Below are 26,081 nucleotides of genomic sequence, written 5' to 3'. Positions count from 1 at the left end.
ATCCTATCACTGAACACATCACCCTACCCATTGGAATCCTCTACTAGACCATGAGTTGTCTGAGGGCAGGTACCAAGGGGCTTGGCTCATGTCTGTGCCACACAGCTCAGTGCCAGACCTGGCTCAGAGCAGGCTCTTGTCACTTGGGTGACAGCATTGAGAGAACATACTCACCCTTAGTCTGGGCCCAGGGCCCCCTCTGGTGGCCGAGGGAGGCCTTACATCTGAACCCCAGAACCAGAGCTGAGAGGGAAGAAGTAGGGTGAGTATAGGGCAAAGAAGGCAGGGGAACAGATAGATCCTCACCCCAGCCCCAAATATCAAGGTGCACAAAGATGAGGATGCCTGGGAGCATATTAGAAAACATCTTATGTTACAACAAGAAAAACCTATAAAAACATTTCATTCCAGGGAAAGCCTCCAGGGCTGGGGAGCAGGGGTGTCAGAGCACATGGACAGTCCAGACCTGGGACGCCCGGTCCTTGGCCGGCTCCCACAGCACCACGTGATCCCGGTCATAGCCCCGGCCACCTGGGGGAAGAGGGGAGAGATGGGGAGACAGTCAGAGATTGCCGAGGACTCCAGTGCCAACAGACCCCTCAGGTGCCTCTTCCCACACACAGGCCCCCTTACCCTTCACATCTAGGATCCGGCCTTCGAACATCTGGCTGCAGATATGGCCTGATTCACTGATGCTCCACGTCTGACGGGGCAGGCGGCTCTCGGCCCACAGCACAGCCTTGGAGCCTGGGCTGGGGGGCCCAATCACCTGCAGGCTCATGGTAGGGGCTGCCTGAGGCCCCAGGAGGTCATCAGGCACAGTTACTTCCCACAGGGACTCCTCTGCGCCCGATACCCTTAACACACACCCAGCTCTTCGAATCCTGGCTCTCATGGACTGTGACCCTTGGCAAATCTCTTAATCCTTCTGAGCACCAGGTTCCCTGGGAATGGGAATCCCTGAGTACTGGCAGCTGCAAGCATTCAATGTGAAATATCATAAAAGGTCTGGAAAAGGAGCTCCTCCAGGAAGCCTTTCACGGTTGACTCCCAAAGCACAAGACTTGGAATCAGACAAGCTTTCACATACTAATTGCCTGTGTGACTTCCAGCCTGTTACTTAACTTCTCTGTGCTCTAGTTTCCCCACCTATGAAACAGAGTAAAATAACACCTGCCCCCACAGCGTCCTCTGAGGATCACATGAGGCATTCGTGTCAAGGGCTTAACACAGCATCTGCCACAGAGCCAAGTTCTCTCTCATTTCAAGTAAACGATGGAAACTCCTTCAGTGGCCTACAAAAACCCACATCCCCATAACCTCTCTGACTTCCTCTCTTGCTTCTTCCCTCCCTCCCTTCACTCCGGCTAGTCACCTCAGGGCCTTTCTACTTGCTGTTCCCTCTGCCTGGAGCACGCTTCCCGCAGACACCCACCTGGTTGCCTCTTTCAAATACCACCTTCTTAGGAAGTCCCCCCCGCCCCGTCAGAGCTCCTGATATTCCCTACTCCCCTTTCATTTATTTTTCCCCCCATGCACTTCTCTTCACCTAATGTACTGAGATATTTTACTTATTTAAACGGTTTCTGTCTCTCCCCACTACAATGGAAACTTCAGGAGGGCAGGAGTCATTTCTGTCTTCCCACTGCTGTCTTCCTGGCTCCTAGAACAAGGCCTAGCCATGGCAGGTGTGCAGGAAATGTGTGTGGAGTGAATTCTATCATGATTAATAAGATCCAAGTTCTGGCCCAGGATAGCAGAGCTGGGAGTTCCCTTAGAAGTATCTGGTTCAATGCTCTCGTTTTGCAGCTGGGGAACTGAGGCCCAGAGCAGAGCCCAGACTGCCCAGGGTGTGAGCTGGCAGTCTCCACCTCCCCAGGGTCCTGGTACTCTGGCTGGAGGGCAGGGCCTGCTCCTGACTCCCAGTGAGCCTCGGGGTACCTGAGGCTCTGGTGTCCCTGGCCCAGCCCCTCAGCCAGTACCTGGTTCTTTAGCAGCCCATCCTCGTAGTACCAGATGCAGCTGCCTCCGGCTTGGGGCTCAGACACCACCACACGGCCCGCCTTCATGTCCTCCACGTGGTCTGGCACCGCCAGGAAGCCCCTCAGTGCAGCATTCCAGAGGCGGAAATAAACCCGGCGCTGGTGAGTAGGGGGAGCTGAGAGTGAGGGGTCCCCGGGTAGGGATGCTCCCACCAGGGCACCTGACACCCTCAGCTCTGACCCCCCGAGTATCCCCAGCCCACAAGCCCTCCTTCCATGGCCCTGCTTCTAAGTCCCTTCTTTTTCACACATGTGTCAGGGGGCCACTCATGGTGCACACCCACGGCCACCCAGCACCATGACCACTGAAACCCACAGCCCCGTGCACAGGGACACGCTGGCAGAGACGCTCATAGTCCACATGGTCGTGCAGAAGTTTGCAGCAGACACAAACACACAGACACAGGTGGCCATGCAAACACATGTCTTAACCGATGCACAGGTCCCCCTTGCCTATTCCACACTCCATGTTTGCTAATGGGATGGATGTGTGTAGAAACACAGATGTGCACACTCATGACCATACTGGAAAAGTAGACACCCAGTTGTCACACATCAGACCAGGCTCTGCCACCAATCTTGAGTCGTGGTGATGGTAATCGCAGTCAGAAGAACCACAGCTAACATGTGTTGAGTGTTTACCCACTCAAGTACCGTTCTAAGGGCTTTACAAATATTTATCTTCAAATCCTCAAGACAACTCCATCATATGTGTCATCCCCATTATATTTTGTTTTTTAAAAGACTTTATTTGGGGTTTTTTTTGGTAAGTAATCTCTACACCTAACGTGGGGCTTGAACTTATGACCCTGAGATCAAGAGTTGCACACTCTTGCAGCCAGCCAGGTGACCCCTATGTTATCCCCATCTTAAAGATGAGGAAACAGGGGCCCATGGAGGGACAGTACTTGCCCATGATTGCAGAGCAAAGCCTTGTCCACTTTGGTGGACCTTTATTTCTGCATCTGTAAATATGAGAGGTGGAGATAACCTCCAAGGTTTCTTCTAGCAACAATGTCCTAAGACTCTGAATCTTGGGAGCATAAATATCCTCATCCAAGGATACACGGTCTCAACAGTGTTACAAAAACAGGCAAGTGTGGTCATACAACACCTCCCACACCTCCCACACAACCACATGTCACCTCCAGAGCACAGACACGTAGATACAAATGACATCATGGCCACAGAAATACGATCAGAGGACATGTGTGTGCCCATACACACATGCATGCGTGTGCCCCTCCCCGCCCCCAGCCATGCCTCTGCATCAATGCACATGTACATGAATCAGAAACAGGTCCAGACGTGCACTCACAGACCTGGAAAAACCCAAGTATGGCTCTAGTGTTTCCCAGAATGAGCCTATGTATTACTCCTAGCCTCATATGACATGATTTTTAGTCCTAAGTGGATAAACATTATCGCTAAAAATGTAATGTTAACATATTTATTATAATGTCAACTAAAGAAAATCATACACATCAAACCCATGATTTTTTGGATAATAATCCTTAGGATAAGGATAAAGTGAATTTTAAAAATGAGTTGGTTTAGAGAAAAATATTGAGTAGATAATGGTTCAAGAGGAATGACAGTGTGGCAAAATTATGACAAAGGCACACAAACATTGAGCTTGGGAAACATGGGGAACGTATGGCCAGACAGATTGGCATGGACACACACAATCTGATGCATTACTCACCTGCTTGATGGGGTAGAGGGATCCCACCCTCTGTGTCCCACTGTATGTCAGCCAGTTGGTGATCTCACAGCTGCCCACCAGCCACTGGCGGCCCCGGAAGTCACTGTGCTCACACAGCACCCAGCTGGGCCCAGCAGGTGCCAGAGATGCAGAGAGGAAGACAGACAGACGGGGAAGAAGAGGCAAGGATGTCAGAACATTCTCCACCTCCTTTGCTTTGATTCTGAGACGCTTCTGCCCGGTGTCAGGGTCCCAAGGCAGGAGAGGGAGGCTGGGAAGTACATTTGGGGTTTGCAGGGCAGAGGAGGGTCCTGGAGGATCCATGCTGAGGTCCAAGACATTCCTCAGCCTGCACCTCTCCCTCCCTCCTGACTGGGGGCACAGGTAATGGAAGGGAAGTGGGAAGGAGCAAGAGGCCAGGGCTGGCCCTGGCTCCCTAGCAGCACCCCCCCACCACCACACTCACACGCCCCCCTTGATCCGCAGAGACAGTACGTGGTTGTTGAAGCCCTCGGCTTGCAGGCTGCGCACCTCTCTGTCCAGCTCGATCTCCTTACCCTCAAAGCACTCCAGTCCATACAGAAAAATGGAAGGCTCTGAAAAGTGCTGGGGCAGGGGGCACGGAGAAGGGGTGAGGTTGAGAGAGCCCGGGCCCCAGTCCCAAACCTGGCCCCAAATTCCAGATACTCCAATTCTGGATCAGTATCTTCCCTCCCTCCTAAGCTTTGCCCTGCAGGGCTCTGGACAATGGCAGCTGGGTGTCCCCCCTGATTCTCAGACTGAGCCCCCAATGCTACCTCAAACCTCCCCTCAGTGCCAATAAATGGTACTTCTAAGAATAGTAATGATAATATGGGTAATTATAGCGGTTGTCAGATATTCAGGGCTTACCACATGCCAGATTCTGCGTTAGTGCTTTACCTGATCTCATAACTTCTCAACAACCCTATAAGGTAGGTGCTATTATTATCATCCCTGCTTAACAGAACAGAAACTGAGTCTGGAGAAGATTAAACCACTTGCTCAAGTCTCTAGAGCTGGGCTTCAGAAGCAGATGTGCGTGCCTTCACAGCCTAAGATGTAGCTGTAAAGCCTGGGCTCAGCAGTTGGGCCGCCTAAGGAGAGCTCAGCTCTGCCTGTTACAGCCTTTGTGGCCTGGAGCAAGTCACATCACCTCTCTGTGCCTCAGTTTCACATCTGGAAAAGGGAGGTGATGGTGGTAACAAACCTCATAGGGTCTCGGTGGGGATTAGATGCCTTAGCACATGGGAAGTCTTTTATTTATTTATGTTTATTTATTTTTTTAAAAAGATTTTATTTATTTATTCATGAGAGACACAGAGAGAGAGGGAGAGAGAGGCAGGGACACAGGCAGAGGGAGAAGCAGGCTCCATGCAGGGAACCCAACGTAGGACTGGATCCCAGGTCTCCAGGATCATGCCCTGGGCCGAAGGTGGCGCTAAACCGCTGAGCCACCTGGGCTGCCCAACATGGGAAGTCTTTTATTTATTTATTTATTTATTTATTTATTTATTTAGATTTTATTTATTTATTCATAGACACAGAGAGAGAGGCAGAGACACAGGCAGAGGGAGAAGGAGAAGCAGGCTCCATGCAGGGAGCCTGACGTGGGACTCGATCCCCAGTCTCCAGGATCACACCCCAGGCTGCAGGCGACGCCAAACTGCTGTGCCACCAGGGCTGCCCTGGGAAGTCTTTTAAACACTGCCTGGAGCCTGGTACATGCTCGGTGGACAGCTGTCTGCTGTGCTGCCATGGCTGGCCCACTCAGTCCTACAGCCTCTGGTTCCTTAATATGGCCTGGGCCACTTCCCTCCATCTCCTCCCTAGTCCAGGACACCATCATTTATTCTGGCTTTCTGTAGCAGTAGACCTATTGCCTTGTCCCTACCCATCTGGCCTCCACCCACAGCGGAGCTGGCTCTCTGTTCTGCTCCTTCCTGCACAGAACCGCATGTCAGAAGTCTGGCGCCTGCCCCCAGTCCACCCGAGTGCTAGTCTCTACTGTCCCCGTACCACCTTTATATCGGGACACACCACTCTGCAATGTAATCTTTATGTCAGTGTGGTCATGGGTTCCTTGAAGGCAGGGCCATGTCTGATTTATTTCAGTGTCCCCAAGACGTGACACGGTGGCCACTCAATACAACTCTAGTAAGTGGAACTGGCTTTGAAGCCTCCAGGTCAGGGGAACCAGAGTGGTTCTGAAGAAGCCTGACTTCAAGCTCCAGCAGCCTAGCCAACAGTGAGAAGAGGCTCGGTACCTGGCATTCCCCCAGCAGTACACCCTACCTCAGGGGTTGTCTGGAACTGAACAAGGTTACTCACCAGGGGTACCTTCTGGAGAGAGCCCAGGACTGTGGAAGATAGGCAGCCCATGGCTGTAAGAGTGGGGAACTCGCCCTCAGAGAGAATGTACTGGTCACCCTCAAAGTTCTTCTCACCAAACAGGATCCAGCTGGGGAAGGGGAAGAGTAGGGGGATGTGAGTAGGGATCTGAGTTTATCCCATCCTGTGCTTGGCCCCTCAGGCCCTCTGAGATACAGCAGAGTGGATGCAGATTTGACTGTGACCCACTCCCCCACCAAGTCCACGGGAGGTCAAGGATGAATAGGCCCTGCAGCAAGAGATTGAGGTCGAGGTTTCAGAAATGACTGGATGATATCCTACTGCCCCTATGGAGAGAAACTGGGCAATACTGAGCAAAAAAACCCCACGCACAACCACTCAGCAATCCCATTTCTCGGAATCTCAAAATCTCCTTCAAAAACATGAAATGACACCTGCACAAAGCTCTTCATACAGCACTGTTTGCAGTGGCAGAGTGGAAGCAGCCCAAAAGTCCATCAGCAGGACACAGCTGATTAAACTAAGGATGTAGGGTATAATAATACAGCAGTAAAAAGGGAGGAGGAAGAGGTCTTAAGGGGAAATAAAGTGATCTCCAAACTGCTAAGGAAAAACAAACAAGGGGGAAACAGTATTTATAGAATGCTTTCCTTTCAAAAAACAGAGATACAATTCGCATACCATAAAATTCATTCTTTTAAAGTGTACAATTCAGCGGTCTTTAGTATATTCACCAGGTTGTAGTATCCTTCTTTTCGTGTAAGGAAATGGGGGAGGAGGGCAACAAATATATTTAGTTTCTATAGCTTTATGTAAATTTATATATGAGAGGGATGCCTGGGTGGCTCAGTGGTTGAGCGTCTACCTTTGACTCAGGTAGTGATCCCAGGGTTGTGGGATCAAGTCCCAGCTTGGGGTCCCTGCAGGAACCCTGCTTCTTCCTCTGCTTATGTTTCTGCCTTGCTCTCTGTGTCTCTCAAGAATAAATAAATAAATAGATAAATCTTTTAAAAAATACATATGAGAGTATATTTGCTTATATTTTTCAAAAAGAAACAATGGATGAATTAACTAAACATTGAATTAAAAAAAGATTACCTATCAGGGAGGAGGGGGAAAGATCACAGGAATAGAGTAGATCCTCCTGATTGACTTGGCTTTGGAGCTACTCTGGACTGAATGTGTCTCTGCAAAATTCATATGTTGAAGCCCTAACCTCAAATATTATGGCCTTTGGGAAGTTCGGAGGAGATCGGGAGGGTGGGTACCCATGATGGGAACAGGTCCCTATAAAAAGAGAAAGAGACAGGAGTGTTCTCCACCACCTGAGGGCACAAGAAGAAGGCAGCTATTCCCCATCCAGGAAATGAGTCCTTGCCAGGGAACCAAATGGGCCGTACCTTGACATTCCCAGCCTTTAGAACCAGGAGAAAATAAATTCCTATTGTTTAAGCCCCCCAGTCTAGGATATTTTGTTATAGCAGCCCAAGTTAAGACAGGGACACTGCAAATATTTTATGCAATTAAAAAACAAGTAAAAATGGAAATTATTCCTAAAAATTTAAATAAATAAATGAACCTAACTGTATGTCAGGTTGGTGACATAACCACCCACACAAAAAGTATTATTTCAAGGATCTTAAAAATGATATTTTGAACTGCACATAGCAAATGGGATGCTGGTAAATGTCCTGAGGACAAAAAGAACCATGGGAAACCCCAAACAGCATTCGCTGCTTTTTTACCATTAGTAGTAATATTGGTATTATAGTCTTGAAACATCCAGCTTTCGTCTAAATACCACTGGAATTGGAGTCCCTTGGTAGATAACTGATTCCAAGTTTCAGGCAAAAATGTATGAAATGATCCCAGGGCATCTTATTGTACCAGAAAAGCAAGTAAATTATTTAAAAAAAACCCAAACTATTGGAGTTGCATCAAAAGAAGACTATTTGAAGGGGCTCCCATTTGCCAAAGACAGAATGATTAGAGCACACAAAAGAACAGTAGCTCCAATGCATGGAAGCATTTCAATTACAAATATATCCATAAGTTCATAACAACATTCAAAAAATATTTCATTAGTCAGCTATGGAGGTTGCTAGGGTACCTACCAACTCAGAAATTATTCTGAAAATTGATCAAGAGAAATTGGTCGTTGGGAAAGGATCAAACTGCCTTTTTTGTATAAACTATTTCAGGTAAACAAAAAGTTGAAAAGGAAAAGCTCTTCTTTATAGAGGTATTTCAGCTAACATATGGAAAAGGAATACCAAAAAAAAAATCTTAAAATCATCATTTTGTAACCTCTAAAGAAATAACGAGTCTAGGTCATTATCATCAGTGGGTGCTAAAACCATGAGGTGAGCCATAAATGGCAAATCTTATTTTTTTTAAATGGCAAATGTTGGGCAGCCCCTGTGGTGCTGTGGTTTAGCAACGCCTGCAGCTCAGGGTGTGATCCTGGAGACCTGGGATTGAGTCCCACATCAGGCTCCCTGTATGGAGCCCGCTTTTCCCTCTGCCTGTGTCTCGGCCTCTCTCTCTCTCTCTCTCTCTGTGTGTCTTTCATGAATGAATAAATAAATAAATAAATAAATAAATAAATGGCAAATGTTATGATACAGGGATCTTGATGTCATTAAAAGTGGGACAACCAGGCATGTGCCTGAGGTGAGGTAGTAAGAAGTACTACTTAGGGCACCCCGGGTGGCTCAGGGGTTTAGTGCTGCCTTCGGCCCGGGTTGTGACCCTGGAGACCCGGGATCGAGTCCCATGTCTGGCTCCCTGTGTGGAGCCTGCTTCTCCCTCTGCCTGTGTCTCTGCCTCTCTCTCGTGCTCTGTGTCTCTTATGAAGAAATAAATAAAATCTTCAAAAAAAAAAAAAAAAAGAAGTACTACTTATATAGGGTACCACCTATATAGTCTCCTTGCCAACAAAATGAAACACCCTGAATCTCATCAAGCCACCAGATCTACCAGTTTACAGAAAATATGGGACACAAAGGGGGGAAAAGGCACTAGAAGGAAGTAGTCAGCCAAATTCAGAAGATGGGAAACTTACAGGGTGAATTATTGGTTTTCTTTTTCTTTCTTTCTTTGTCTCTCTTTTTTTAAAAAATTATTTGAGAGACAGAGAATGGGAGCATGAGCAGAGAGAGGGAGAAGACTCCCTGCTGAGCAGGGAGCCCGATGTGCTCAATCCCAGGACCCTGAGATCTTGACCTGAGCCAAAGGCGGACACTTAACTGAATGAGCCACCCAGGTGCTCCTCTTTTCTTTCCTTCTTTCCTTTCTTCCTGTTTAGAAAAGGAGGGGGGCTGCAGAGGAGAGGAGAAAGAATCCCAAGCAGGCTCCACTCCTACGGCAGAGGGGTGGGGGTGTGGGTAGGCTCGACTTCACCACCCTGAGATCATGACTAGAGCCAAAACCAAGAATTTGTCATTTAACCAACTGAGCCACTCAGGCATCCCTATTGAGTTTCTTTAAATAAATGGTATAAAACAAAAAGAAGGGCAGGGAATGGCTATAAATTAAAGACCATGTTGACCAAAAGCAATGTGTGGACCTTGTTTGGATCCTGAGAAAAACAAAACAAACCAATTTCACAAAGGAATTTTTTTAAGAAAATGAGACAAATCTGAACATGGACTGTATTAGGTAATATCAAGAAATTATTGTTAATTTTATTAGATGTAATAATAAATTGCAACTATGTGGGTTGGGGAGGCTCCTTTCTTATTAGAAATATATATGTGTTGAAGTATTTACCTGCGAAATTTTGTTGGGTTGGGAATTTTAATTGCACCACTAAAAAACAAACAAACAAACAAAAAACCCAAAAAAACAAAGGGATAGATGAAACAAGATTGGGGTTCTTCATCCTATACTATCTACAAGCTTTACGTTTTCCGTTAAAACTTTATTTGGCTTTGTTTGTTTTAAGATTGAATGATTTGGGACAGAACAGGTAATCTCAAGGAAGCCAAAGGAAAGAAATCATTTGAAGGAAAGACCTTCCTGCAGCCCAGATTCCCCACCTGAGTTGAGCACTCCAGGCAGGTGCGCCCCGCTTTTCCCCTCCCTCACGTCCTCACCTGCCCCCGTGGACACGGCAGGACTGGGGCTGGAAGGAGACGGGCAAGGAGGTCTGGTCATCCTCGAAGGAGATGTGGTCGCCCAGGAAGTCGGGGCCAGAGAAAAGCTGAATCTGCAGGTAGAGAAAGGAAGAGCTGACAGTGGAGGGCGATGGAACGGGATGGAGGAGGAAGAGGAGACAGGCCCCCCAACAGTTCCTTACCTTTGAGACAAAGTGCAGATTGTGCTCGCCGACCTGACGGGAGGGCCCAAAGTTTCAAGACGTAAGAAAGGTACCAGCCTCCAGCCTGTTTCCCGACCCTTTCCACGGTTCTCGGGTAGCTCAGGCCCGTGTTAGCCCCGCCCCTTCCCGGGCGCCCCGCCCCCGCGCTCGGAGCCCGCGCCTCCCCGCCCCGCCCCCCGCGTGGGCCCCGCCCAGGCTCCGAGCCCCTGCCCCCGGGGCCCCGCCCCCCGCGGCTGGCGCGCACCTGCAGGACCGGCTGCAGCGAGGCGAGGGCGCTGTTGCCCGCGCCCCAGTCATCGCAGGTGCGGTACACGCCCTTCTCCAGCACGTACTGCTCCCCGGAGAAGCCCACCTGCTGATAGGCCACCCACCTGCAGGGAGGGCGGGGCGCGGGTCAGCGGGGCGCGGCCGGCTCCTCCCCTGGAACCGCTCCCCGCGCCTGGCTCCCGGAGCCGGGGTCACTCACACGCCGCTGAGCACGTGGATGGCCTGCGTGTGGGGGCCGTGCCGCGCCAGCTCCACGTCTGGCAATGCCTCTCTCACCTCCGCGGCGTGCCCCTCGAAGTCCATGGCCTCAAACAGCACGAGGGCCGGGTCCCCGAAGTCCTGGGCCCCGAGGATAGTCAGGTCTCTCCTGCCCACCCACCGAAACCCCTGGGAGTGCCCAGACCCGGGGGACACAGCCCACCAGGGGACTTTGGAGTAAGGCGATCAGTGTGGCCTGGGGAAGAGCAGCAGGAAGGCATGAGCCTAGACCTCAAGAACACTTCCAGGTACTCAGAACTAGGAAAGAGGGAACAAACTCTTCCCTCCACAGATTGTACTTGGTGGGGCGGCAGGAGTATGGCTGTGGCCCCAGGTAGAGGGATGGCCCAGTTGCTCTTGCTTACCGTCCGGATGACCCGCAGGGAGGTCAGCGCCTCGTCATAGCCTCCCCAGTGTGACCAATCAGCATATTCCCCCTCCTCCAGCAGATACTGGTGGCCCCGGAAGCCTGCCTTCTGGTAGCCCACCCAGCTGGGGGAAGGAGGAGGGGAACAAGCGGACTTGGTCATGGAAGGCCCATGAATGTATAATAAGACAGCTGCCCCCACACCTAGGCAGCGTGGGCCACTCCCTAACACCCCCCCCCCATAGAGGTAAGAGGCGAGGATGAAAGAGGAGGAAAGGTTCTGTGTCCTCACCAGCCCCCAAGAACTCGCAGGGACCCCACAGAGGCCAGGTGGGGGCTCTGGCTGTCCTCTGGCTCCTGGAGGTTGTAGATGTCTCTGCTTACTTCCCAGCTCTGGCCCTGAAAGCCTGTGGCCTCATAAACCACAACCTGGGGACAAGGGGTGGTGTGAAGGTGGTGGGGAGCCATCTAGCCTGAAACACCCAGCCAGCCCAGGGAGGCCCTGCCCAGCATTAGCCCAGAGCTAAGTCCTCCCACTCTCAACCTGAGCTCCAGTCCCTTAGGTAACTGCTGTCTCTTCTCTGACCTGCTCCTTATACATCAAAAGCCGGTTCCCAGTGAGCCCATAGGATTCCACCCTCCCAGAGCCAGCTTGTTTCCCAGCACTCTCCTCTCCTGTCTTCTGGTCCAGGCTAAGGTAGCCACACACACACACCCTACCCAAAGGCCGTCTTTGACAGTGCAGCCCAGACTCTTACCTTGGGCTCCCTCGGCTTCTCCACGCTTGGGCAGCCCTGCAGAGGAGACAAAGCTGAGGCACCAGCCCAGAGGTGGAAGAAGACAGATGGGGGCTGGCAACCCAGGATTTACTTGATCCTGAAACCCCTAAAAATGGCCAAACCCCTGTCTTTCCTCTGCCTCACCCCTTGGGCTAATTCCACGCCCCCCTCTCCATCCCATGCTCAGCAGGAGCCCCCAGGCCCTACTTCTTCCCCCAGAATTGCAGGACAAGGTCACCTGTGACCACTTGCCCCTTACCAATCTCATGGGCTTCAAGGAGCCCACTCTGAGGTCAGATGTACCCCAGGCCTCCAAGGTCGGGTACTCTCCAGGCTCCAGAATGCAGGGAGAGTCTTCAAAGGAGGGTTTGGGGTACAGCAGCCACCTGGGGAGGAGGCAGAGAGGCAGCTCTACCCCAGATACCCAGGGACACAGTTTGGTGGATAGGGGGGAGGTTTAGAGGGGAGAAGGAATTTTAGGGGAAGAGGCCCCCATCAAGGGGACACTGGAGGATATTTCAGGACCCCCTAATCTGCAGTAGCCACTCCACTGATCCCTCTTCCTCTGGCCCAGTGCGCTGTAACTTCACACAGCAGCTGGAGAATTCTTTCCTGCACACCTACCTGCTTAGGGACCCCCAGTAGCTTCCCATTAGCCCCCACAAGATAGCCCAGCTGCACAGAGGCCTTTTGATCTGTCCCCCGATCATACTCCTGGTCTTCACATCTCCCCACCTGCTGCTTGGTTGGGCCAGACTCAACTTTTGAGGCTTAGATCTCTCACCTCTGAGCCTTTGCAGGTATTGTTCCCTCCACTAGGTATACTCTTCCCCATTAAATTAATTCATTAATATTTAGGGGCATCTACCCCGTGCCAGCCCCTACTTCAGGCATCAGGGAGAGAGTAGTGAACAAAACCTACAAAGTCCCTCATGCCCTGCTCTCATTATGCTGAGATTCTTCTGTGGTCGGCTCATCCCTGCTGAGGTGTCTCCTCCTCCAGGGAGGCTTCTCTGACCTCAGGCTGCTTCGGTGCTTTTCTGTGCTGCCCCATACCAGGACTCTGATTGCCACTGTCTTTTTACTTGCCTGTCCCCTCCAGTAGACTAAGCACTTCCTGAGGGCAGGAGCTGTGTCCCATCACCTCTGTGTCCCCAGCACTTAGAACAATGAATGTAAAATGAAGGGTTTCCAGAATAGCCCAGACTCACAGTCCTGCAGAGACAGTGGCAGATGCGGCCTGCAGGGGCTTCTCCAGGCCCTGGGTGTCCTCCAAGGCATCGGTTAGCTCCACTTGCTCCCCCTTGAGGCCCTTCTCAGAGTACACGATGATCTCTGGGGTACTGTAGTCCTGTAGAAGGAAAGAGGGGTGAAAAAGAAGTGTAAAGCAGTGCTCCTCAGAGAACACCCCCCACACCCTGCCAGTAACTGCTTCCCCAACTGTGTCCAACCAGGGCTCCAGAGCGCTTCTGGGAACCCTTTGTGGCGATCTCCACAGAAGCCAGAAGGGTGACTGGGGCGTTCTCTGCAAAGTGGGCCAGACAAGCCTGAGACCAAAGCCCTCTCTTTGGCGCTGGACCTTTGGCACCAAAGGTCCAAAGTTCCCAGCGGGAGCCTGCCAAGTACCATGCCTCTGGGTACCGTGATTTCCAACCCAGAGACAAGTAGGATTGACAGCTGTTTCCTGAGATCTAACTTTGACTCTTCCTTTGTAAACAATTCCTCCCTAGTCCAGACTGGCTTCTATCTGCAACTTATCCCAGGCAGCAGAGGATCCTCTCGGCATTCTGGGTGTTTCTTTCCTGCCAGGACCGTATCATTCCCTCGCTGCTTCATCAGATGCTTATGAAGCATCTACTGAGTGCAAGGCACTGTGGTAAGGGCATGTCCTACTCCATCTCAGTTGGCCCTCCCAACAGGAGTTATTACTCCATTCACAGGCTAGGAAAGTGAGGCTCAGCGAAGTTAAGCGGCCTGCCCTTGGGCACAAAGCCTGTACGTAGCAGGGTAAAGAACAGAGCAATATGGTTTTTGTTCACTGTTGCAACCAGCACCTCCCACATGCCTGGAACACACCAGGTGCCCAATCGATGCTGAACGAATCAAATCAAACTAGGTCCCCCACCTGACTTCAAAGCTCTTGTTGTTTTTTTTTTTTTCTCTCTTATTCCTCGTTACCTCCTACATGAAGATGAATTTATCGTGAGAAGCTCTCAATAAACTGTCTACAAACATTTGTGTGTTTCCGGAGAGGCTTTCAAAACTATTCCCTCCTTTGCATAGCTGGGCCACTGCCCTCATTAAGACTCGTCAGCTCTCGTCCTCTTACCAGGAGTATTGCAACAGCTCTGTCTTGGAGTTATTCAAACTTTAATTAAAAAAAAAAAAAAAAAAAAGTCTGATAGGCCCTGCCTTTAGAGTTACTGCTTTCTCTTCTGTGTCTCTAGTGGCCAAGACAGTTTTGTCAAAAACTATATGAAACCATAACACTGACCATGCCTTTTCAAACTACACACTTCTCCCTCCAAAGTCAGAGGTGCCCCTCACCTGGAAATCACAGCCCTGCCTGGCCTTCCTGAGTCCCAGATTTCTCCTCCTGGTAGCCAGAGGGATGTTTATAAACCCCTAATCTGATTATTTGGCTGTCTTGCTTCAAGTCCAACCCTCATACCCTAGCTCAACCATGAGTCCTGCAGGGCAGAGAGCAGATCTCCCCACCCACCCATTGCCTGGCATGGTGCCTGGCATGCAGCAGACATTAACCAGCATTGGTGAGCAAATGAGCAAACAGCTGTGGCACCCTGGGTCTAACTGTGGGCCTGAGATCCTGGGCCCTGGGGGGTGGGCTGGCACCCATAGCCACTCCCGCCCATTTCTGTTGCTCTAATTGAATCCTTCTCCAAGTCCAGCTCATACTTTCCCAGGCTGCTCTCCCAAGGTGGGGCTTGGCCTCTGTCTGCCCCCTGCCTCCCCAAGCCAGGCCAAGCACCCCAGAACTCCTTTCTTCCCCAGATAGCTTTAAGGTCAGGAATCTATAGGTGACCTCATAATAAGCCCCCTCTAGGCTCCTCACCCATATAAGCTCTCCTAGCCATTCCAACTGCAGGCACCTAGGCTGTCCCCGTCCTCAGGGCCTGGGGAGCATCTGGTCTCCCCACTCCCAGCCACTTACCCGGACAACCCGCCTCACAGAGCCAATGCCCTGGGTGCTCCACGCTGGCCCTGGGGCTCCTAAATCCACATCTCCTTCAGGCACAACCAGCTTCCTGCCCCGGAACTCTGGCTCTTCGTATAGCACCCAGCTGTAGGCACAGAGACCCAGGGTCATGGGTGGGTAGAGGATGTACCCACAAAGCAGAGGAGGGGTGCCTGAGGGGGTTTCCGTCAGGTTGGCCCAGGTACATCTCATTGCTCTGAAATCCTGTAGGTCCACAAGCAGCCCCCTGCCTCGCCCCGGCAGCCTGCACTCACCAGCCTCGAACCACCCTCACGGAGGCCACCTGGGGCCAGCTGGAGGTGTCAGCAGTGTCTTCCCAGACCTCCCTGCTGCTGCCTTGGCAGCCAGGCTCTGAGAAGAGGATCATCTGGAGAGGACGCAGAGGGAATCCTCAGGCCCTGTCCCCGGGTCCCCGCCTCCTACTGCTCCCCCCTCCCCACAGCCTTCCCCCCTACCTTTCCAGGCCTGGTGTTCAGCTTGCCCTGGATCTTCAGTGCTGGGCTCTGGCACGGAGGGAGGTGATAAAAAGTCTTATGGTGTGGCTTCCTTACTGCCTCCCCACAACCTGTCATTCCAAGGATCCCACCTGCTCCCTATTGGCCTCCATACCCAAAGAGCTGCCCACAGAGGATGTCACTAACTCCAGGGACCTCATCACCCATCCCAGGGGGCAGGTGCCTATCACTCCCTTTCCCCAGCTTCCAAGAGATCAGAGCCACTAAGCCCTTTGGATTCCAAAGTTGTAAGCCTCCTGCTGTGTGAATAGGGAAACTGAGGCCCAGAAAATTGTGGCTTGTATAAGGTCACACAGAACTAGACATCAGATCCAAGCCTCTGGCCTCTCCAGACTCCGTTCCCAGTGCCACAGTCCTCATGCCACCCAAACCCTGCCCCTGGTGAGGCCAGGCACCCTCCCTTGCTCATCCAAGGTCTCACTCACCCACCCCGCCAGGGGCTGGGCACAAGCAGGCTTCTCTGGTGGTGGCCTTTCGCTGCAGAGCAGGGGCAGCTGTCCTGGCACCTTCCTGGTGCCAGGTGTCACGTGGGGTGGCAGAGCAGATAGTTTTGTGCCCAGTGGTTCCGAGATGGGGGCCTCCTGGGTGGCAGACACCAGACCACTGAAGAGAAGGCTGCCTCCAAGACGAGAAGTGGGCCTACTGCCTGCTTGCCACTCTGGCCCCAGCTCTGGGCGGGGGCCCTTGGCATCTGCTACATGTTTCTTCATCATCTCCAGAGGAGAACAAGAGACTTGGGGGGGCCTCGCAGGGCGAGAGTCCCAGGAGGGGTTAGGCCCGGCCTTCTCCTGCCTGCGCTGGAGCTTCTCATCGTCACTTAGGTAGGGGTTCTCTGGTTCTTCCTCCTCCTCTTCCTCTTCCTCTTTCCCTTCTAGTGTGGGCACCTCCTGGGGGCTGGGTCCCAGCACCCATGGTCCGGGCTGGTCCTCCTCGATGGCAGGCAGCGTAGCATACATGGCCAGGTAGGAGGACCTGGGGGCTCGTGGCAGCCGGTGAGTGCGGAGGATCTCGGGCGGCTCCATGCTCCGCAGAGTATCCAGGAACATCTCCAGGTCAGCAGCCAGGGCCACCTCCTCCTCCTCCCTGGATGTCTCTGGGAGCATTTCGCCCTCAGTGGAGTTGGGGACAAGTTGGGACTCCAGGCTGGCCTCTGCTCTCATCAGCACTGAGGCAGGGGGCCCTCCTGGGCTGGGGGACACCTTACCCTCTGAGGAGGGGGCAGGGGGAACAGCAGTGTCCTGGGCAATCACTGTCTGGGTGGAAAATGGGGCAGCAGAAGCACCAGGACCCTGGACAAGCTCCTTTAGGGTGGGAGATGCGATGGGGCTCACTTTGGAGCCCTCAACAATCTCCTCCTCTTGGGGAGATGGGATAGTGAAAGTGGTCAGGCCTCCAACAGCCTCATCCTGGCTGGGACAAGAAGCAAGGTCACCTTTAGTATCATGGACAGCCTCTTTTGGGGTGCTAGGGCTGCCTGCTGGGGCCTGGACCACCTTGCTTGGCTTGGGGGATGAGGCTGCAGGAGCAGCAGGGCCTGCCACCACCTCTGCCTGGGTAAGGGAGAAGACAGGGACATGTTCAGAGTCCCGAACAAGCTTATTCCCCGGGGAGGATGGAGCCGAAAGCGCTCCTGAGCTAGGAACAGCCTTCTGTCTTGTAGAGGATGGAGCAAGAGACCGTCCAGGGCCGGTAACAAGCACCTCGCTCTTCACCATGGGCGGGTTGGTGACAACAGAGGGATCTCTGTTTATGGAGGGCCGCGCCTGGGGTACCCTGGGCTTGAGAGTAAGCTGGGTCCTGGGGTATGTGGGCACCGCTGGCTGCTCTGGGGGGTGCTCTGGGTCCAGGGAGGGAGTAGGAGTCTGGCGTCTGAGAGAGGAGGGTAATGACACATGGCTCCGAGAAATCTGGGGAGAGGGCTGGGTGGGACCGGAGGCTCCTTGCTGCGTTAGGACCTCAGGGGCTCGGCTCTGGTCTTGCTCTGGGTGAGCTGCAGGGACGTCCTGGTTCGGAGGCGGGTGACCATCCTCCGAGCTGCCTGCAGGGCCCAGAGCAGATCTGTCCTTTGGCTCTGCTATCCCCGGCTCAGGCAGCTGCCCCGAGGCCGCGCCCCCTGGGCCACCCAGACCCGGATTCCTTGGCACAACAGCCATGGGCCTGGGAAGCCGGCTGGCAGCGGGGCTCCGCTCAGTAGGTACGAGGCTACTTAGCAGCTCCCGGGCTTGACTGCGGGTAGGGGAGCCCTCGGCCTGGGGGCTCACGACCACTGCCCGTACTGCGCGAACAACATTGCGGCCCCTGGGCTGGGCCTCGCCCCACGGCCCTGGGCCCACGGTCACGGAGCTGTTCACCCGCCGCTCCACGTGCCCTCCCACCACCACGGTGGTCTGCACGGTGCGCGTCACCCGGCGTTCCTCGAGGCTCCGGGAGCTCCCACTGCTGAGGCTGACGCCCGGGTGGGGGCTGGGCTCCCGGGGCCCGGGCAGGGGCACCAAAAGCTCTGTCCTGGCCAGGGCTTCCGGGTTGGCCTGCTCAGTCCTGGGCTCTGGGGGGCTGCTGTCACTCTGGTCTACGGCCTCCTTCCGTCTCCCCACTGGCCTCTTCTCCTTGGGGAGTAGCGTGTACTTCTTGGAAAAGATGGGCCCGTGGCTCTGGAAGCTCTTGGAGCCGGCCCCATCCCAGGGTCCCTTGTAACTTATAGTCGATTCTTCCCGGGTTGCAAAGCCATTGACTTCCTCTCGACTGTGGCTGTACTCCAACATCTCCTCCCGGGGGGCTTCTGTCTGGGCCCCCGACACCAGGGACACCTTGTGAAAACGGTGTCTCATCTCTTCCTGGGCAGGGGGCCGCCGCCACGCCAGTGTGGTGCTCACCACTGGGGCCTCAGCCTGAGCCGGGGGCCCACTTGCCCCCTCCATGTCGGGTCCCAGCAACCTGTCCAGAGATGTCCTTGGCTCAGTATGGTCCAGCTCCCTGCAGATGGTGCCAGGAAGAAGAGAGACAGGGTCAAGGGGTGGGGAGGGTGGCTCTCAGCAGTACAAAGTAACTACCCCTGCCAAGCTCAGGCTCAGTAACCCCAGGCAAGTCATTTGACTTTTTGGGCCTTTGTTTCTTCATCTGTAAAATGGGCATGATATTCCCAGCTCTCCCACCATCTCCTCACTTTCACATGATCCCCAATGCCAGAGTCCTTCAAGGGGTGAAGCTGAGGCCCGAGCCTGGAAGGAGACAGAGGGGAGAGAGCAAAAAAGCATATGGGTTGGATTCACTGGCCTGTGGATAGGGCCATGACTCTGCCCCAAGGAGCCCTGGGTCTAGTCCTCCAGAAGCCAAACATTAGGAAACGAGGCAACTGTTCTGACCCTGTCCCTGATCATTTTAAGGCAAGGTAAGGAAAGATGGGATGTGGGCTCTGGCAAAGCCAAGTTTCCCCTGACCCTATTGCTTACTAGCTGAATAACCCTGGGCCAGCCACTTCTCCCCTTCAAGCTTCAGGGACCCCAGTCACAAAACTAGAATACTAAGGGTATGTGTCTCATAGTTATTGTTCAAGTCCAATAGGAGAGAAAGAATGACAAGTTGCTTAAAAACAAAAACACTGGAGGGGCACCTGGGTGGCTTAGTTGGTTAAGCGTCTGACTTGGGCTTAGGTCATGATCTCAGGGTCCTGGGATCTAGCCCTGCATCAGGCTCTGTGCTCAGTGGGGAGTCTGCCCCTCCCCAGCTCCTCTCTGCTTGTGCGCGCATGCTCTCTCTCTCTCTCTCTCTCTCTCTCTCTCCCTCTCTCTCCCTCCTTCTCTCTCAAAAAACAAAATCTTCAAAAACAAAACAAAACAAAAATTTCCCACTATCACCTTGGAAAACTGTGAGCAAATGTTCACGGGCATGCACACCTGTGTGCTGGCCAAAGCATGTGGTGACAGCTGCTGGAGCCTAAGTGCACCTGTGAGTCTGAATGAAGCCCAGCAGCACATAGCACTTTGCCTGTGAATGTACTTTCCCTCAATTTTCTCCTCTGTGATTATCTGTACAGATGAAGAAACCGAGGGTCCGAGAAGAGAAGAGAAGAGAAGAGAAGAGAAGAGAAGAGAAGAGAAGAGAAGAGAAGAGAAGAGAAGAGAAGAGAAGAGAAGAGACTGGCTTAGGGCGGTGCAGCTGCTAAGCCGCCAGGCTGTGGTTAGAATTCCCGTTTGAATCTGTGTCTGGGCATCTTCCCTCCTGTCCACTAGGCCAAGGCTCTGAGCACATCCTGCTACTCCCATGAGCCTCTTCAGCAAGCACATCTCACACTCGCTCCTTGAGGGCTGGAGCCTGGGTCTTATTTTTTTTCCTAATCCTTCCTTGATCTCTCTGGGTCTCTATTATCTCCTTTAATGGGTAGGGGATAGCAATAAGCTCTCTAGAAACTCTCAGGTGAATCTCTCTGGTTTAATAGTAATAGTAATAATAACGACAATAGCCATCTCTTGAGGGCTTAGGGCTTACTCAGGACGGAGCACCTTGCTAACTGCTTTATGTCCATTGTCCTAGTGAATCTTCAAAAGAATCCCATGTATTTGATACCTCAAAGAACCATTTCTAAACAAACCTCCCCATTTTGCAGATGAGAACAAAAAAAGGCTCAGGGGGGTTAAGAAACTTGCCCAGAATCACACACAGTGGCAGAGGCAAGACTTGAACCCCAACCTTAAGCACCTGACCATCATTAGGGAGTAAACTCCTTAATGTTAATTATTTGGTGAACAGAGACTCTATGGTTTGGAGACTCTACTTTTTAAAGGGGGCCACAAAAAAAAGGGGGGGCCACAGTAGTGCTGGAGGGACCACCCAGCCCCCACTCCAACTTCCAGCCTGTGCTGAACAGGACAACCCTATTCTTCTCAGATCCCAAGGATCTAAGAGGCCAGGCTGTTCATCCTCAGCCTCAGGGCCAGCCCATCTCCAGGCCAGTTCTCTCCATGAGGCAGCCCCTCGGGCCATTATAAGGGACATTAAGGCCAGAAATGCCCCCATTCCCCCAACTCCCCTCCCCCACCTCTATTTTCTTCCCTCCTGTGGAACCCAGAACTTTGATCCTGCTCTGTGGCCCTAGAAGTGACTCAGGTTTTATGAGGAACAGAGATGAAAGGGGCTGAGGCCCAGGGAAGCCTGACTTGACTCCAGAACCATGGGAAACTATGACAGGATCTGAGTGGCCCTGGAAAATCCTTGCATATGGGGAAGGGAGGGGCCTGACATGAATCTCCAAACCTTTCCCCAGACCAGAATTCCTGAGAGCAGGACACAACCAGACATCTGAGGCCCCACATCAGAGCCCTTTGCTGAGGCTCCTCTCCCCACCCCCCTCACTGAGGAGCCCCTTTCCTTCTAATAGAACCTTGTTGTGTCTGCTGAGACTCCGGGCAAGGAGCTTCAACCTATCACTGAGCCCCCCACTGAGTCTCCTCTTTATTTCTGCAATAATAAGTACTAGGGTTCCATTGAGATTCCCTGCTCCTGAGGACATTAACATTAAATGGCAGAGACTGGGTTTCTAAGTCATTGATTGATTCATTCATTCATTTGTTCATCCAGTGTTAGGTGATGTGTTAGGCCCTGGCTTGGTTCACCCAAAGATGGTATCCTAGGAGTTCAGGGGTCAAAGAATTAGATGTAAAAACAGGAACCACAGGGGATCCCTGGGTGGCTCAGGGGTTTAATGCCTGCCTTCAGCCCAGGGCGTGATCCTGGAGTCCCAAGATCGAGTCCCACATCAGGCTCCCTGCATGGTGCCTGCTTCTCTCTCTCTCTCTCTCTCTCTCTCTCTCTCTCATGAATAAATAAAATCTTTAAAAAACAAAAAAACAGGAGCCACATTTGGAAGGGCCTATTGGTTTTGGCAAAGCATCAAGAGAACATCTTCAAAGGAAGCCATTGGTCATCAGATCAGATATTGTAAATGACCTCCTAGCAATCAGAATTCCATGCCTTTCTCAAGCCAGCCCAGCCCCTGAACAACACCCCTGCCAGTCACTCATTCCATAAACATGTGGTCATTGGCTTCTGCTTGCATACTTCTAGGGATATAGAGGTCACCAGTTGACAGTTGACCTGTCCTATCCCTGGATAGTCATGACTGCTGGAGTGTTCTTCAAACTGTGCTGGAATCTGCCTGAATATAGCTGCCCCCTTGTGTCCTTGCTCTGAAGACACACCCCAATGACCCAGGATGCCTCTCCTAGGCTAGCAGAAGTCTTCATTCCCAGAGCCCTCTCTTCTTTGGGGCCCCAGACCAGAAATGGATCTGTTGGCAGGATGACTGTGACCTCCAAACTAGGTGTGTGGGGCCGAGAAAGGGAGAGGCTGAGGAGGGGGTGGGGGGAGTGTGGGAAAGAGCCTTGTCTAATCCAACAAGTCCTGGATTCTCCCCACTTACCTGTGAGTCACCCCCAAACTAGGCCAAACCAGTCCACAGGCCCACAGGCCCACAAATACATGCTGCGTCACACAGGCACACGCTGACACACAGACCCACCAAGTCACACGGGCACAAAAACAGACACAGAGACCGACAGGGTCAGACTCACAGAGTCAGAGTTAAAGACACTCCGAGACACGGTGGACGCACGAGTCACACACTCACAGAAACACACAGACCTAGTGACACATGCCCACAGTCACAGGAAACACGGTCAACACACAGCCCTCCTCCTCCTCCTCTTGATATTTGCCTGCACTTGAACACAGACACACACAAATGCATACATATCTTACACAATCCTACTTGCAGCCAACTCTGTCCCACATCCCTGCCGCCCCCCACCAACATCTGCCCATCCTAACCCAGAGACTGCTTTGCCCAGAAAGGGGTCAGAGAAGGATAATATCCCTGGAGGTCCGCTTCCTGCCTCTGTAAGCGAGCCTAGCCTCCAGCCAGAGTCTGTCATTAGCTACCTGGTCCCAAAATAGCCGGGGTGTGGCAGGTAGAGCCCAAGTCCCCTCAGCCAAACCTACTGCTTCTTCCTTCTCCAAGGCCTGCCTGCTCCCCCCACTCTCCCTCTCTCTGCAGCCCTTCTCTCCCCACTGGGGCACCGGAGCAGGTGTCTGAGCCAGCCTGGCTCCCGCCTTTCCCTCTTCCTTACCCCAGAACAAGGTACCCACCCTGACTCCCACCCGGGGGCCTGGGCATTCCTGATGCTGCCAAATCTACCTCCACAGGGTCACTGAAAAACCACTACAGCAGCCACTCAACCCTCTACTGGCGGCACAGGGCCCACAAAGCCTCTGGGAGAGGCAGGAGAAAGCAGTGGTTAGAGCCACAGGCCTCCAGGTTCAAGTTCTGACGTCTTCTTTCCCAATTTAGTTGACTTTAGGCAAGTGATGTGACCTCCCTGAACCTTAGTTTCCCTATGGCAATGGGGGCAGTGAGCAAGATCAGGCCTACTTCACAGGGCTTTTTGAGGATTAAAAAGAACTATGCTTAGGGGGCTCTTGGGTGGCATAGTCACTGAAGTGCCCGACTCTGGGTTTCGGCTCAGGTCATGATCTCAGCGTCATAGGATCAAGCCCCAAGTCAGGCTCCACGCTCAGGGCAGAGTCTGCTTGAGATTCTCTCTCTCCCCCTCTCCCTCTGCCTTTCCCCTGCGCGTGTGCACGCGCGTGCGCACACACACACACACCCTCTCTAAAATAAAGAAGTCTTTAAAAAAAGAAAAGAGAAAAAAGAATGATGCTTAGAAAACAAGCCATAAGTAACAGCCACAACCATCATCCTCAGGAATTCTCAGGGCCCTGTATAAGGCCCAGTGCCCCTTCCTGGTGGCCCTAGAGACATCACACCCTCCTGAGTCTTAAGGGACCCACCCTTCTACCTCTGGGCCTACCAGACAGATTCAGGAGAGTCATTTTAACACAAATGAAAACTGAGGCTTGGGAACCGCGAGGCTGGTCTGTGGTCGCCACCCCAGAGCCAGGTGGGGTAATTATTGCTGCGACTGAGGCGTTAGTAATGAGCATCCCTGCTGTTTCAGCGGCCCAATTCCCTGGAGTTCAAAGCATGTCCCATGACCACCTCCTCCCTCTTCACCTCCAGCTACCAAATCTATTCAACAGCTCAAGGCCCAGAAAGGTTAAGCAGCTTGTCCCGGGACACCCAGCACTTTGGCTGGGCACCTATCCCCAGGCTGGGTCTGTGGTGTCCTAAACAGAACCAAGGAGTGGTGGGTATTGCTGAGGAGAAGATGACCCTTCCTCCTCCCCTCCATGACAAGCTATCCTCCTCCTCCTCAGGTTGACAGAGAAGGAGAGAGGCATTAGTTCCCCGGAGGTAGCTTGCAGATGAGGGGAGGGAGAGGAGGGCAGAGCTGGGTGGTCAGGACAGAGTCAGCTCACGCCCAGGGAGCTGAATGAATGGGCCTTGGGTTGGAAAAGCCCAGAGACCAGGCAGGGACCCAAGAGGGGGCAGCCAGGCCAGTTGCCCCTCTCGTTGTCGGCCCACGTGGGGACTGACCCCTACTCACCGTCCGCGTGGGGACCCGGGCGTCCAGTGGCCCTGGAGCTCCTGCCACTGGGCTGTGATCTCCTGGTGCAGTGGGGCTCTCCGCCGGGGCTCCCGGGGCAGGTCTGTCAGGCACCCTGTGATGGGGCGGGGCCCCTGGGGAGGCTCCTGCCAGCCCCTGGATTCCTCAGGGCCGCAGGGGTGGAGAGCTGGTCGGGCCGGTTTAGGCTCCTCAGCCTCCTCCCCAGGTGCCTGCCCGTGCCCCTGTAGGGTGATAGTGATGTGGTAGCGGGTCTTCCTGGCAGAGGGACACTCGCATAGGATTTGGGCTGGATCTGACAGGGCTGGCTCCGGTGTGACAGGCTCGCCCTTTGCCCCTTCTGCCTCGGGGAAAGACATTGGGCGGGGCAGCAGGTTTTCCAGGTTGCCCGGTGGCTCAGGCCTCAGTGGAACCTCCGGGGCAGTGTACGGGGGTTGCAGGCCAGTGCGACCTGGGGTTCCTTGCTCCGAACATTCAGGAGCTGGCACCGGGCATGAGGGGCACCTGGCACCAGCAGGCTCTGCCGCTAGTGCCAGGCTCTCCCGTCCCACGGAGGCGTAGTTGGCCAGGTCGGAAGCACTGCCCACCGCTGGCCTCTGTAGGCGCCCCAGGGGTTGAGTGGACTCCCCGGAGGTGTGTCGCCTCTTCCAAAGCCAGGAACCACGGCTCCCCGCCTGAAGGTCCCATTCCGAGCAGCTGCGGGATTGGGCCTAAGGGAATGCAAAAGCAGGAGAATGGTGACAGCACTCCTCGCCCTCCAAGCACCTCTCAACACCCTTGACTGCCCTCCTTGGCACAGGAGAAGCTGAACAGAGCTCTGACATCAAGCAGAGCTGCCCTAAAGGTCATGAGAACTGGACAAAAGGGCAGAGATCTGGGAAGGACCTCAGCATTTAACTCACTCTCCTGCTTCTAATCTGAGGGAAGTGAGGCCCAGAGAGGACACCCACTTGACTGCAGTCACTCAATGAGGGCCCAACTCTCAGGCCAACAGCCACCTTCCCAGGCATCCACAGACCTCTGGCCCTTCGGCAGCAACTTCTCTGGGGGTTGGGGACTGCATGGGCATGCCTGCTACAAGTGTCTATGGCCTCTGCCCACTCCAGGCTTCCAGAGAGCTTACAGCCACCAGCCCCCACACCCAGTACCTCGCAGCCTGAGAATCCCAAGCACACCCAGGAGGAGGTACCTGGGCATAGAGGTGTACATGGGCCGTGAGGGAGCCAGGGAAGAGTGTTCCCTTGAAAGTGGGACAAACCTAACCTCCATCTGCTCTCTTTCCCTGCGGCCCAGCCTGGCCATGTGAGTGAGTGAAGGGAGAGGGCCAGGAATTCCACACCCATTATGGACACTGCTCCCCAAACCACTAATCTTCAGGGGCAGGATTGTGTCCTTGGTAAAGGAGGAGCCAGGTCTGGGCTCAAAAGTCCTCCTAGCAGGGGCCCTGGATCCCAAATACCTCTATTTACTCATCTGTGAAATAGGTACAGCCTCTTGTTCCCCAAGGGCTGAATACCTCAAGAGACAGGATGGCACTGTGATTCATGTGGGGGGCTGGAGCGAGGCAACCCAGGCTCGAATCACAGCTCTGCTACTTCCTAGCCACAATCTCAGTTTCCCAGTGTGTAAAATGGGTATGATAATAACAGTACCTGCTTCCTGGGAGTGTTGTGAAGATAGTATGAGATAAGCCGTGCAGAGTAACCAGCACATAATGAGCACTC

General features: G+C 53.2%; 1 protein-coding gene across 2 annotated transcripts in view; it reads right to left on the bottom strand.

Moving 5' to 3' along the window:
- Positions 1-351: 351 nt before the first annotated feature.
- CRYBG2 (crystallin beta-gamma domain containing 2) overlaps positions 352-26,081 on the bottom strand; it is a 29,447-nt gene continuing 3,717 nt past the window's right edge. For both annotated transcript variants that reach the window (XM_041767731.1, XM_041767730.1), the window contains exons 3-22: positions 24,340-25,067; positions 16,267-18,814; positions 15,782-15,829; positions 15,581-15,693; positions 15,282-15,411; positions 13,321-13,460; positions 12,369-12,495; positions 12,089-12,124; positions 11,623-11,759; positions 11,329-11,455; positions 10,905-11,044; positions 10,683-10,809; positions 10,418-10,450; positions 10,215-10,327; positions 6,097-6,226; positions 4,214-4,353; positions 3,748-3,871; positions 1,983-2,141; positions 634-793; positions 352-531 (exon numbers count right to left, since the gene is read on the bottom strand). In XM_041767731.1, the coding sequence (XP_041623665.1) occupies positions 443-531; positions 634-793; positions 1,983-2,141; positions 3,748-3,871; positions 4,214-4,353; positions 6,097-6,226; positions 10,215-10,327; positions 10,418-10,450; positions 10,683-10,809; positions 10,905-11,044; positions 11,329-11,455; positions 11,623-11,759; positions 12,089-12,124; positions 12,369-12,495; positions 13,321-13,460; positions 15,282-15,411; positions 15,581-15,693; positions 15,782-15,829; positions 16,267-18,814; positions 24,340-25,067 (5,349 nt within the window). In that variant the 3' untranslated portion in view covers positions 352-442. The remainder of the gene's footprint in view (positions 532-633; positions 794-1,982; positions 2,142-3,747; positions 3,872-4,213; positions 4,354-6,096; positions 6,227-10,214; positions 10,328-10,417; positions 10,451-10,682; positions 10,810-10,904; positions 11,045-11,328; positions 11,456-11,622; positions 11,760-12,088; positions 12,125-12,368; positions 12,496-13,320; positions 13,461-15,281; positions 15,412-15,580; positions 15,694-15,781; positions 15,830-16,266; positions 18,815-24,339; positions 25,068-26,081) is intronic.

The sequence above is a fragment of the Vulpes lagopus genome, chromosome 8, assembly GCF_018345385.1.
Source record: "Vulpes lagopus strain Blue_001 chromosome 8, ASM1834538v1, whole genome shotgun sequence".
NCBI classification, from domain to species: domain Eukaryota; kingdom Metazoa; phylum Chordata; class Mammalia; order Carnivora; family Canidae; genus Vulpes; species Vulpes lagopus.
Note: the sequence above shows the minus strand (reverse complement) of the source record. Positions and strands in the feature narration are given on the sequence as shown.